The sequence below is a fragment of the Astatotilapia calliptera genome, chromosome 16 (assembly GCF_964374335.1).
Source record: "Astatotilapia calliptera chromosome 16, fAstCal68.1, whole genome shotgun sequence".
Lineage (NCBI taxonomy): Eukaryota > Metazoa > Chordata > Actinopteri > Cichliformes > Cichlidae > Astatotilapia > Astatotilapia calliptera.
Genome location: NC_137437.1, coordinates 17,881,919 through 17,894,775, shown reverse-complemented (window position 1 = coordinate 17,894,775; position 12,857 = coordinate 17,881,919). Strand labels below are relative to the sequence as shown.

General features: G+C 41.5%; 1 protein-coding gene across 1 annotated transcript; it reads left to right on the top strand.

The window, feature by feature from the left end:
* Positions 1-911: 911 nt before the first annotated feature.
* On the top strand, positions 912-12,470 carry LOC113007976 (gap junction alpha-8 protein-like). The gene is given in 8 exon segments (XM_080290402.1): positions 912-2,174; positions 2,668-2,688; positions 2,690-2,740; positions 10,093-10,178; positions 10,620-10,958; positions 11,855-11,984; positions 12,080-12,104; positions 12,282-12,470. Coding segments are annotated over 8 exon segments (2,001 nt in total). The 5' UTR covers positions 912-921; the 3' UTR covers positions 12,378-12,470.
* The last annotated feature ends 387 nt before the right edge of the window (positions 12,471-12,857 follow it).

Here is a 12,857-nt window from a genome sequence, read left to right as displayed (position 1 = left end):
CTTGTATCCTCTACTGTATCTATGCTTCTGTATACAGTATGCATGTTCGAGGAAGTCGCATGTATGTAGCCTGACTGCTCCGCTGTGGACCCGGTGCCCTGGCAGTACAGTGGCCATGTTGGTGTGGGAGCCTGAGGCCTGCTCCCATACATCCCCGCTCTGGTTTTGTTGATCCTATTGTCTCCTGCGTCACCACACGTCGCCCGGCAAATAAAGGCCGTCTGGCTCCAAGCTTAAATATTGCAGCAAACTAAAAACCAACCATCAGAGCCGATTCATTCACATCTGCTCAGTGGGGCGACAAGGACAGGGCTTTAGGTGGGAAAGAGGGCAGAAAAAAGTTCACTTTTCCCTGCTGGGTGCCAAGAGAACGGGACAGGACTCAACTTCGCCGGAGCCGCAGCTGTGGCAAGTTGCCCATTTGATTCGATTTATTATACATTTCAGGAAAAAGGGACTTTATTTTTATTTAGTGATCTCTTTTTTATTGGTTTATTTAGATATACAGTGTGTTATAGTCTGATAGCTTAGCAAAAGTAAAAGCTTGTAGTATTCACATTTGTTAACTTTCGTTAGTCCAGTTCACGATGAGAATATGCAGCCATTAGTACAGTTAAATCAATGCCTAGCTTAAAGGTTATTTTCATATTTGAAATTACCAGCAAATTGCTGTTTGTTGTTTACTTTCATCTTTCTGTATATTTGTGAATGTGTGCGTACAAATCAAATTTACGATCAAATTCTGGCGTTTGTTTGATTTTTAAATGTTTGCAAGTTTTTTCCTCTCATGCATAGCTTACTTTTGGCACCCTCTTTTCCCCTCCCCCTGTTGGTCCCTGCCTACCCCACCCTCCCTGTCCATCTGCACCCTTCGTGTCCCTCCCTACCCCACCCTTCATTCTGCAGTGCTACGGACCGATCATGGGTGACTGGAGTTTTCTGGGTAATATTTTAGAGGAAGTCAACGAGCACTCTACGGTGATCGGCCGGGTGTGGCTCACGGTGCTCTTCATCTTTCGCATCCTCATCCTGGGCACAGCAGCAGAGTTTGTGTGGGGCGACGAGCAGTCTGATTATGTGTGCAACACACAGCAGCCTGGATGTGAGAATGTGTGCTACGACGAGGCCTTCCCCATTTCCCACATCCGCCTGTGGGTGCTGCAAATCATCTTTGTGTCCACGCCGTCTCTGGTGTACGTGGGTCACGCTGTCCACCATGTCCACATGGAGGAGAAACGCAAAGAGCGGGAGGAGGCAGAACTTAGCCGGCAACAGGAGCTGAGTGAGGAGCGTCTTCCTCTGGCACCTGACCAGGGAAGCGTCCGCACCACTAAGGAGACCAGTACGAAAGGAAGCAAGAAGTTCAGGCTGGAGGGCACCCTGTTGAGGACCTACATCTGCCACATCATCTTCAAGACACTGTTTGAAGTGGGCTTTGTGGTGGGCCAGTACTTTCTGTATGGCTTCCGCATCTTGCCGTTGTATAAATGCAGCCGCTGGCCCTGCCCCAACACGGTGGACTGCTTTGTGTCTCGCCCCACGGAGAAGACTGTCTTTATCATCTTCATGTTGGCTGTGGCCTGTGTCTCACTGTTCCTAAACTTTGTGGAGATCAGTCACTTGGGCCTGAAGAAGATTCGCTTTGTCTTTCGAAAGCCAGCCCCTGCTCCGGGGCCTTCCCAAGGCGAGGGGTTGGCCCCCCTGCCGCCACAAGGGAAGAGCCTGCCCCCCCTGGCTGTTCCCTCTCTGCAGAGAGCAAAAGGTTACAGGCTGCTGGAGGAGGAGAAAGCTCCCCCCATGACTCACCTCTACCCACTGGCTGAGGTGGGCATGGAGGCTGGCAGAGGGGCCCCACCCTTCCAGGGGTTGGAGGAGAAAGCGGAGGAAGTGCTGCCCATGGAGGACATCTCTAAGGTGTATGACGAGACTCTGCCCTCCTACGCCCAGACCACTGAGACAGGAGGGGTGACATTACACGAGGAAGAGGCTGAGGAGGTACAGGCACCAGAGGCGGAAGCAGAGAGGGTGGATCTGGCTGCAGAAGAGGACATCGAGGTAGAGGAGGCGGTGAATGGGGAGGGGGCAACTCCAGCAGAGGCAGGAACGGAAGCTGCGGAAACGATAGAAGACAACAGGCCGCTGAGCCGACTGAGCAAAGCCAGCAGCAGGGCCAGGTCAGACGATCTCACCGTATGAACCTGTGAGACACCTGCACACACTAAAACGTTCAATGTGAAAGAGAGCACACACACCTATCTCAAGACAATGCACACTCTTGAACAGGCAGGTCAGAAACCAAATGTATGAAAAACAAAATCAACAGGGACTAAAACCTTTTAGGATTACCAAGTTACAAAAAACCCCAACAAAAACAAAAAAATGTTTGTGATAACTATGAAATATTAAAAAAAGAGTAGATTAGAAAAACAGGAGTTTTTTTTTATTAAGCGTGTTCTTATATTTAAAAATATATTGAAAGGACACATGTGAGGGAGGATGTTTTTACTTGACGATCCTTGTTCAATTTTTAGAAACATCTTTTCTATTGAAAGACTTATAATAGTACATACTAGAGGGATAGACCTTTTTACACAGGGTTTGAGTAGATAGGGGAAAAGGGGGGTTATAATATACTTGTGTGTCTGCATTTCAGTTCTATCGCCGTAGTTAGGCACCGACTTTCATTCCCATTCAGGCACCACATACTGCAAATGCAGCATGTTGCTGCAAGCCTTGCCAGCGAGAAGGCTCTCGCGTGGAAAATACACCTGACTAAATGTCGGCACATTAACGTGTAGCCTGCAAAGGTCTTTGTGAAGAAGCAGAACAAGTCCATTTTCAGGTTTTAGAAGAGCATTCCTCTTTTGCACATTCAGAGGTTTCAGCTCTATGCAAGGCCTTTAACCCTCACAACACCTCATCCATTGCATCCATGTACACAGGATTCTTTTGAGTAAACAGAGATGTGCATCAGTATTGGAGCGTTTCTCTCTTTTTCATGTTTATATACCAGGTAGCGCAGCCAGAGCTGAGTAAGTCCGGAATAAAGAAAAAAGAAAAAAAAAAAAAACAGAAAAAAAGAGACCACATGTCGAATGTCTTTTTCAGTCCGCATTTCTTCTTTTTGAGATTTGCTTATGTTGTGTTGCCTTTAAGAGCGCTGCGTACTGTGATATCAACAGCCCGTGGAAGAGAGCAGAGCTTATTTTGCCCTATCAGAGAGTGAACTATAGCGGCGACCTCAAACCAAATCCTCTCTTTTCGTGCTATACAAACAAGCGTCCGGCCGATAAAGATCATGCACCATCAGCACAAAGTATTGTTGGAGGCGGGACAATAAAAGAAACCGTGCTCATCAATGAAAACAAGCATCCTTAACCTGGCTGTGGAGAAAAAAAATCTTTCTGCGTGATTTTATCCAAGCACAGCAGAGAACATACCCCTTAAGAAAACACAATAGTTGTGATATGCTTATAAATACAGAGAGAAACAACTGTAGGGGAGGGGGGAGTCCAGCTGTACATAATGCCCTATCACATGCCTAATATTGTACATAGTGTGCAGCTGTTTTTAGTTATTTCACTGTCCACTGCAAACACACATTCTCATTGTGACAACACTAATAATTTAATCCCACAAGCCCACTGTAGACAGAAAATGCCCAGCAGCAGGATCATGCATCTATCTGAGTAAAGGAGACCCATTTCCTCACTATTACAAAGTGTGTTTAAGCCTTGGATTTATTAAAATCTTCTTTTTTACTCAAACCAATGCAACTGTGAGACTTCCAGTGCCTTTTCTGTAAGTGTTAATTATTGTAAGTGGTTTCATTGCTACGTAAACTTGATGTTTTACTTCCTTTTTTGTTTTTTATGATTGGTTTCATTTCTTTGTGACCCCTCTGTACACACAAACACCTCCACGTAACATCACGTCTCTGTAATATACCTACGACGATAATATAATGACTTTTATTTTAAACATGTTCAGATATAAGTGCATAAAGCTTCACGTTTGTGGACATTAACCCATTCATGCAAAATGAGCTGATGCTCAATCTGTGCCTCTATGCCACACATGTACATCTCACAGTGTTGGATTTGGGGGGCACTTCACCTCCCATAATCCCATGTGGCAGAAACTGAGCCTTTAATGAACAGCCAAATTATTAAACACACATATAACAATGTTTTGCTCAAATATGCTGCTGGCTGTTTTGTACATCAATATGCTGGTATTGTATAGTTCTGTGTATTTTAAGACTGTTGCATTGCCTGTATGTTTGTAAGAATACATGATTAATCTTTGGAAAGGAGAAAAAAAAATCCTTTTTACTAACTTGTAGTCTTCTCTGCTGATAGATGTGTGGCTGTATCTTCTTTTGAAAAGTGAACCGACGCAATAAAAAGTCACACGTGGTCAAGACGTGTCGTGTCAGTGTTTCTCTGGGGAGCATGCACCCAATGACGCACACTGAGTGAAACAAGATACAACATCAAAACAGAAATAAGAGGAAGATAGAAACACAGAAGAATTCCAGTCCACCCCCTACACACTATAGATTTAGTAACTGTGTAGGGTGTAGTGGGTAGAGTAGTGGGCGACGTGGGCTTAAGTTTCAGCTTGTAATATTTGATGTAACACAGACTTGTGCTTTTTCCTTTATATTGACTAAATGAAAATCTAACATGAAAACTCTATTTATTGCACAGTTCAAAAGTCTGTTATTCAGTTCAGATTTTCCAGTTTTATATTATCATTTTGATTTGCCTTTTTTTTAATAATAGATCAAAGACATTTGCCAATGCAGAAGCAGAAATATCAAACTGTGGACGTGCATATATTAAATAATAAAAAACAACAATGTATTTATCTTTTTCTTCTCCTTTCGGCTGCTCCGTTGAGGGGTCACCCGAACAGATCATTTGTCTCTCTCCCTATTTTACTCCTGCCTAACAGCTCCACAGTCCCTATATTCAAAGACCCTACCCCTCTGATTTCTCTCTTGCTGTGTCCAAACACACCTTCTCCCTCTCCTCCTCTTCCTCGGTCTTTGATCAACAGCGGCACAGCTATCCATGCTGGTCAACAGCACTGGTGGCAATTGCCCTTTCTTGGGGGCCTGCATTGGGCTTTGGCCTCCCGTGGAGGTGTTAAAACAAAATTATTATAATGCAGAACTTTCTATTTCAGAATGACACTTATTAAACCATTAGGCTGTATCTTAACACTTTATTTTTGCAGATGTTATGATTAACTAAAATATTTAAAAATGATCAGATGTAGTGGAGATTGTATACGATTGAAATGTAAGTATATAGGAGTATGTTAACGTTGCACTATGGTAAAAATGGCAAATGGCCTGTATAGCGCTTTACTAGTCCCTAAGGACCCCAAAGCGCTTTACACATCCAGTCATCCACCCATTCACACACACATTCACACACTGGTGATGGTAAGCTACAGTGTAGCCACAGCCACCCTGGGGCGCACTGACAGAGGCGAGGCTGCAGAACACTGGTGCCACCGGGCCCTCTGACCACCACCAGTAGGCAATGGGTGAAGTGTCTTGCCCAAGGACACAACGACCGAGACCTATACTCAAGTACATAGAATTAATTTCACCCATGACTACTTGCCATCCTCCCAGGTATTTGAGGAACTAGGAACAACATGACCCTAGAGTCTGCGACAGATAGAAAAGAGAAGCAATCACTATCAGATCTTAGAGTAACTGTTTCCCATTTTTACTTAATCTTCTTCTTTCTGGACGAGCAGAATACACTCATTCATTGTTCACAGTTTTTAATTGTCTCTAAGTTAAACTTGATTTAACCAGTCAAGTGATGAAAGGCTGTGAGGCACCACTAAGGGGCAGTATTGTTAAAATTAATTTTAGTCCACATGCCTGTTCTATGGCATAATTTTGCATGTGGTAATCTGAAGATCATGGCTTTCTGTCTACATTTTTATACTATTAATTGTCATAAACAAAATCTCTAACATCAAACAAACTTTAGATGAGGATTAACAGAAAATTCCATTTCAGAGAAACTTTTGTTCCCTCTACATCTTGCGGCATCTTGGGCTTCCTCTTGAGTTAAGATATAGATCTTGTGGTATCACCATATCCTGTACACCTATTTTGCAAAGTTAAAAGTTGTATTAACCCTAGAACACTATCGCTGGGTGAATTACACCCGAGAAAATACATTTACATGATTTCTCTCTCCTGCAGCTGTTTGCGTGTCGAGGAGCCTGTGCCATCACCAGGGAAGTCTCAAATGTCCCAGGAATAGGTGGACCAAAGACCAGCTTTCCAGAGTCATTATTTTGTTTTAGGAGTTTTATTTTTCATTTTGTTAGACATGGCACAGTTGAAAGTAAAAGAAGACCACTCTAATTTGTCATGTGTTGCCATATTTTGATATATTTGATTACTTTTCATTGGTTATATTATATCGGGTAAAAATCACCCGGCATTAGTGATCGTGTTACTATTTATAGCGATAGTGTTCTAGGGTTAAGATAAAAATGAGGGCTTGGTAAGGCTGAGGAAAGCCAAGTGAGACAGTCATAGCATATTATTATTTTACTACTTTAATAACAACCATGTAGTTCCACAGTGTTTTTCTTCAGTCAAGTGAAGTAAAAATGCCATAGCAACACAAGTTTGTTGCCATGCCATTTTACAGTAATATGCATGGTGGATCACCACAAATGGTTAGTTAGGTTTATATGAGCAGGCAGAGCAGCTTTTAGCTAAAAAAAGAAATTAGGCCACATAACAATTTACAATTCAGTTTTATTTATATAGCATTAAATTAAAACAGCATTTTAAATACATCAGGAACAACAGAGTTTTAAAACTGCAAGCGAAGTGCTCTAATGAAGGGATATGGTAATATAAGGTCATTAATATAAGATAGGGCCTGATTATTACAGACAAGTGACTTTTATTTGGCCTTTCAACCATGTGCAGTGGTACAGTACAGAGTGAAACGAGACAACGTTCCTTCCTGGTGCTACATATGACATATAACAGATGAACACAGGACTACGTAAAATGCAAAAGGGCAAAACAGTGGAAGACCGGATGGAACAGGACGATACAGACACAAGACAGTGCAATGGAAGTGTGCAAAATGCTATTCTATTGTGCAAAACGAGTGAGTATTGTGCAAAAAGTAGCTTGGTGTCTGAAGGTGTGCATGTGAAGCTTGGGCTTCAAGATGGCGCCAGTGTGTACGGCTTGCCGTCTGATTCTGTTTGTACTAGTGTTTTATTTTTACTTTGTTTTAAAACATGCTAACTCTCTGCTTGTATATGATCGTCAAATGCTGCTGGCTATAAGATCCTCTCAGTTAAAAACTCTTTATTGCAATCGTGGATATCAGGGAACCTTCTCCCCACCACTCCTGTCAGGAGTTCCAGCTTGTCTCCGTTGCGTTCCGGCGCTACCTCAACTGAGAGGGCGCCGTAGACGCCGTGGGAAACGCAGTGGCTTATTGGTGAGAATGAAGGCAACCTGGACACGATTTCGAAAAATACCTCACCCTATCCCGACTGGATTTGACCGCGTCAACTACTGGCACTCTTTGGACACGGCTTACACCTGCCTGACACCTGTTGTCGGGCTTACGACAATAACCCCGCGCCAGCGTCCCCCCCGTCTTCGCTCAGGTGGAGTAAACCCTCAGAATCTACGGCCGATAGGTCGGGCACCCACATCGGCTGCTGAGCCACCTGTACCACTGAGATTAAGTCTTGTTAATGCACGATCGCTAGCAAATAAAACTTTTATTCTTAAGGACTTTTACCAATCGGGAGCTGGATCTAATGCTTTTAACGGAAACTTGGCAGAGAGTCGGTGAGTCCAGTTGTTTTACTGAACTTTTACCGCATGACTGTGAGTATCTTAATGTGCCGAGGATGACTGGGCGTGGTGGTGGAGTGGCAGCTGTTTTTAGGAAGAAGCTCTCTTGCAAACAACTCTTAACTGACTCATATTCTAGTTTTGAACTTCTGGCGTTTGAATTGGGGCATCCCCGCCCGACACTCGTTGCAGCTGTATATAGACCTCCAAAATACCACAAGGATTTTACCCAAGGCTTTTCAAACTTCGTTGGAGATTTTAATATTCATGTGTGTTGTCCCTCCAATTCGCTGGCCAGAGACTTTTTAAGCTTGATAGACTCCTTCAGTCTTGCTCAACTTGTGTCTGGGCCAACCCAGAAACAGGGTCATACATTGGATCTTGTGCTGTCTCTAGGGTTACCGGTCCTAAACATGGAATCAGAATCAGAATCAGAATCAGAATACTTTATTGATCCCTGGGGGAAATTATGATGCTGTTTTTTCTGATCACTGCCCTGTTGTGTTTGACATACTTTTCTCTCTCCGCCATTTTACACCTCTTATTTCAACACGTCGTTGTTGTGTTTTTAACCCATCTACAACAGAACAATTTTCTATTGCTTTTAAAAAAGTTTTAAGATCTCCCCTTGGCTTTGGCAGGAAATTGCAAAAACTGTTGGATGAGTGGAGTCACCTGTAATCCAGAGGGCGGGTGCAGTAGATGTCCTGGAGGGAGGGAAGAGATGTACCCATGATCCTCTTCGCTGCTCTCATTACTGACTTTTCCTGGCAGGACTGTGTTCAGGAGCCATAACACACAGTGATGCAGCTTGTGAGTGTACTCTCAACGGTGCCTCTGTAGAAGGTGCTCATAATGGGGGTTGAGGCTCTTGCACACCTCAGTTTGTAGAGAAAGTAAAGTAAGAGCTAATAATAGCGAATATTAACATTTCTCTGAAGGAAATTTCCAAGTGTGGAATGTTTTGTTTTAGTGAAGGTAAACGAAGCGCAACATTTCTAAAACTCATGTGTGTGTGTAATGCCTGAAAACATGAGACAGGCTGTGAACTACGACTCACTGAGGTTGAACAATCCACAACCGTGCATTCATCACAAAGACAAAGTAAAACACAATCATAAAACAAACAGACAACAAACAGCCATAACATTGCTTAAGTGTCTGAAAGCTCTGCTACAGGAAGATGCGTCAGAATATCAAACAACTGATCCAAAATGACAGCGTGATATAAATGTGAGCAAGTGGTGCCTGGATATGTTAGTGTGTGTCTCTGACAGATAAAAATAGCACTGTCTAGGGTCAGAGATTCCAGTAATTTATGCCTCAGAGGTCCAAATATATGAGTCACATGGATTGTGGGTAAAAGTACTTGCTCTCACTGCACTTTGCAGATGTTTTCAGTTTTTGGAGACTGCCTTCTTCCCGAAACCTGGGTGAACTACTATTTACTATTTACTACTTTATTATAAATTATTATTGTTAAACAGATAGGGTTTGCTCAACTGTAGCTTGGAACATTATTTTCAAACTCAAGGGAATCTTTTTCATATCTTGCACTCTTTTATGTTTGACTTTTTACTGCCTACAATGCCAAGTAAGAGCACAAAGTTGTGACTGCTGAAAGGGGTTTCGTTACAGTGTTCCTCTTCCTAGTTTCAAGTGGACTTTTATGCATTTTTAAAAATGACAGACGAAGCAAATACATGCCATGCGATCTGTAGCCTCTCGCTGTGGTGTTGGTATAAGTAGAACATTGCAATAAAGGGTTGTAAGCGACTACAGCATGTACTCTCAGAGCAAAGGCCAACCAAACAAATATGAGCATGTTTCTCACATGGCCACAGATCAAAGTTTTTCACTTCCTGTGTGGAACCGTATCTGTGGTATTGTGAAAGAACGACAGCGAGGCTGTATCTTAACGCTATGCACGTATGCCCCCCGTAGAAGCTGTGCCTTCTAATTACTATAGCTATTAGATATTGCTTTTTCTTGCTTTTGCGACCTTAAAGCTGTTGTCGTATTGAGATAAGGACCAAACAGCATATGGCAATCAATACTGGTAAGAGAATTGCTGTTTATTACTCTCAAGGATATTACATTTCAAATCTAATTGAAGCTCTCGTAGTAAAAGATGCAAATAAACTACCAGTTAGAAATATTCGCAGATCATCCAGCACATACTGAAAATATGTTTCTAAATTATCTTTCCTTCATGTTGCTATGGAAGACTTTTCAAGATATTTGGGCATCAACTGGACCTTGACTCTGATATGGTGCTTCTTCTATATTTTCTTGCAAGCAGGTAAAATAAATTTGAACTCTCTCTGACAATGTGCAGAGCAATGTGTGACCCATAGAACAGCAACGATAAGCTGAATATGTGGGTGAGTTATAGTTGTAGCTTTTTGCTAGCAAGGTTGATTTTCAGTTCAGTTACGACAGCTTTAATCGGCAGAAGACTGCTACTTAAACTTTAATGCACTACTTTTTGTGGCTTTGCTCCCTACACTTTGAAATGCAAACATGACTATGTTTAAGTTACTTAATCTCTATAATTAACAAAAATATTACGCTAGCAATGTATGTACAGTTTAAATGATTTGCAAATCAATTAATTGTCTTTTTATAGACATTTTGAGCTGTGTTCAGATTTTTTGAGGAATAGTTTTATTTTCCTGTTGCTTTAGTATTCAAAAGTTTCCAGCAAAAACAAAACCTACAATATGATTTTCTTTTTTATCAGAAACACACAGGATCTCACAGACAGCTGGGAGCACAGTGACCCTGAACTGCAGCAATGACTCAATTAGCAAATTAACTCAACTGGCGTGGAAAATGAATGGGGAGATTCTGTTCACTATCAGGACAGACAAAACCTTAAACAGCAGCTCAAATGACTCAAAGGTCAGATTTGTAACGTCCTCTAAAGCTGAGAGCCTGAAGCTGAACATGTCCATGTTAAAGAGCCAACTATATGCATTAACCATAACGAGAGCCCAGAGGTGGCACACGGGAAACTACACTTGTGAATTCTCCGCATCAAAGGGAGTCGGGGAAAAGAAATGGGAGCTCGTAATTACAGGTGAATTACTCATTTTGAAGTTTACAGGTCACATAAAAACACAAGCATTCCTTAAACACCTGAAGTAACAACAAGAGAAATTATTTATCATGACTGAGGGGGTAGTCAAGCTATGGAAACAGGAAGAAGGGGGCAATAACGACACTTTCCATATCAACTTCTCTCTCTCTCTCTCTCTCTCTTTGTATCAAAGACAAAAGTTGGGACTGCCAGTGGTTTGGAAGCTTTTAGGGTGGAGTAGGTGAAAGTTGAGTTTCCCCTACCACTGCTTAAATGTTATTCTAGGGGAAAGTCAGACACTGAAAGTTGCCTCTGTGTTCAAACACAAAAGAGGCGAAGACATCTGGCTTCACTTACATTGCCTTTATATTTGTGTTTCTTACAACTCTAGACATTTTGTGGTTAGATTGGTTTAATGTAAAATTTATTTTCTGTAAAGCTTGCAGGTTTCGGAATTTGACACAAAGAAGAATTATGAATAGGAACATGTTTTGAGAGGCTGAGGTCTTTAGAGAGACCACAGGGGAAGTGTAAGCAGTGCTAACTTCCTTTCTGCAGGTCTAAAACAGACTAGAAAACTCATACTGGTCTTCCAGTGCATAAAAAATATATTAGATCACCCAATGTAGAGTTTATAACACATCACTAACAGAATCCTTTTTTATGTTTCTGCAATGGTTAATAGGCTTAAAACATGGGCAATAAAAACATCCAAAAGAAAGGCTCATAAGAATATAATCTTAAAATGAGTTTCTGACAGAGTTCTAAAATATTTGTCTTTAACAGTTTTTAGGATAGGTGGTCTAATAGATTTGTTAAACACTGTACATGGAAGTGAAAAAAGTTAACTGAACATTAGAACTGCAGTGAAACAAGTTCGTTTTTGTATTTTACAGAGGATGCTGAAGCAGGAAATCAATCGAAAATCCCACTTGCCATAGCCGTTATTGTACCTTGTACATGTTTCCTGATCTTTCTAATTACTATTGTGATCATTCAGAGAAAAGTCTGCAAACGACGTTCACGGTAAGTTGCCTGCAGTCACTGCTTTTAAACAGTTTTATGCTAAATGTATTACACTGCTAGGATTAAAAACAACATGTCTCTCTCTCTTTTTATAGCTCTCGTTCTCCCGCTTCAATAATGGTAAATATAATAATTTTTATATTGTCTGTTGAGAAGCAACAAGCAACCAGTCTGTTTCTATGCAAGATCAAGCTGGTCCACTACCTTTTCCACTTTAGGTATTACTAAACATCTGGACATGTTTAGTGGTGCCGAAACATCTGAATTTGGTTTTCTTCCCATGTTTTTGTGCAACAGGAGCAGAAAGAAGATATTTATGAAAACTGCCTGGAACTTGAAAATCACCGACGTAATCAAATTCAGGTTCAACCTTACAAATACAGAGTTCAATGATATGGACCACACAAAAGACTCAACTTTTTATAGCAACAGATTTAAACAGCTTTCTTACATGTAATTTAATAATAAAAACAAATATAAAATGTACTTAAAGCTGCATTTTTCTTGGCTACTTGAACTTCTGTCAGTTTATAAATAAGTCAGCAGTTTACACATTTGCCATTTCAATAAGGAGAGATCGTTCGGAAGAACTGATCTCTATGATATACTGAGATAGAAAAATGGATTGATGTATCTGGTGACTGAACTATGGTCCCAATGGTGATCGGATTTAAGACAAACCCCATCTGGAGTCGTAGTGCTGATGGTGGTGAAAATGAAGATTATGGCTCTGAGTGACTCAGCAAGGTGGAAATGGGGAGGAGGTGGGTTGCACGTATGAGACTCTGAAAGTGTAAGTAACAGACCATTGAGATTTAAACTCTGCAGAGTGGAAGCTGATTGGCTCAAAGAAGGCGGTTAAGAAGATGATTG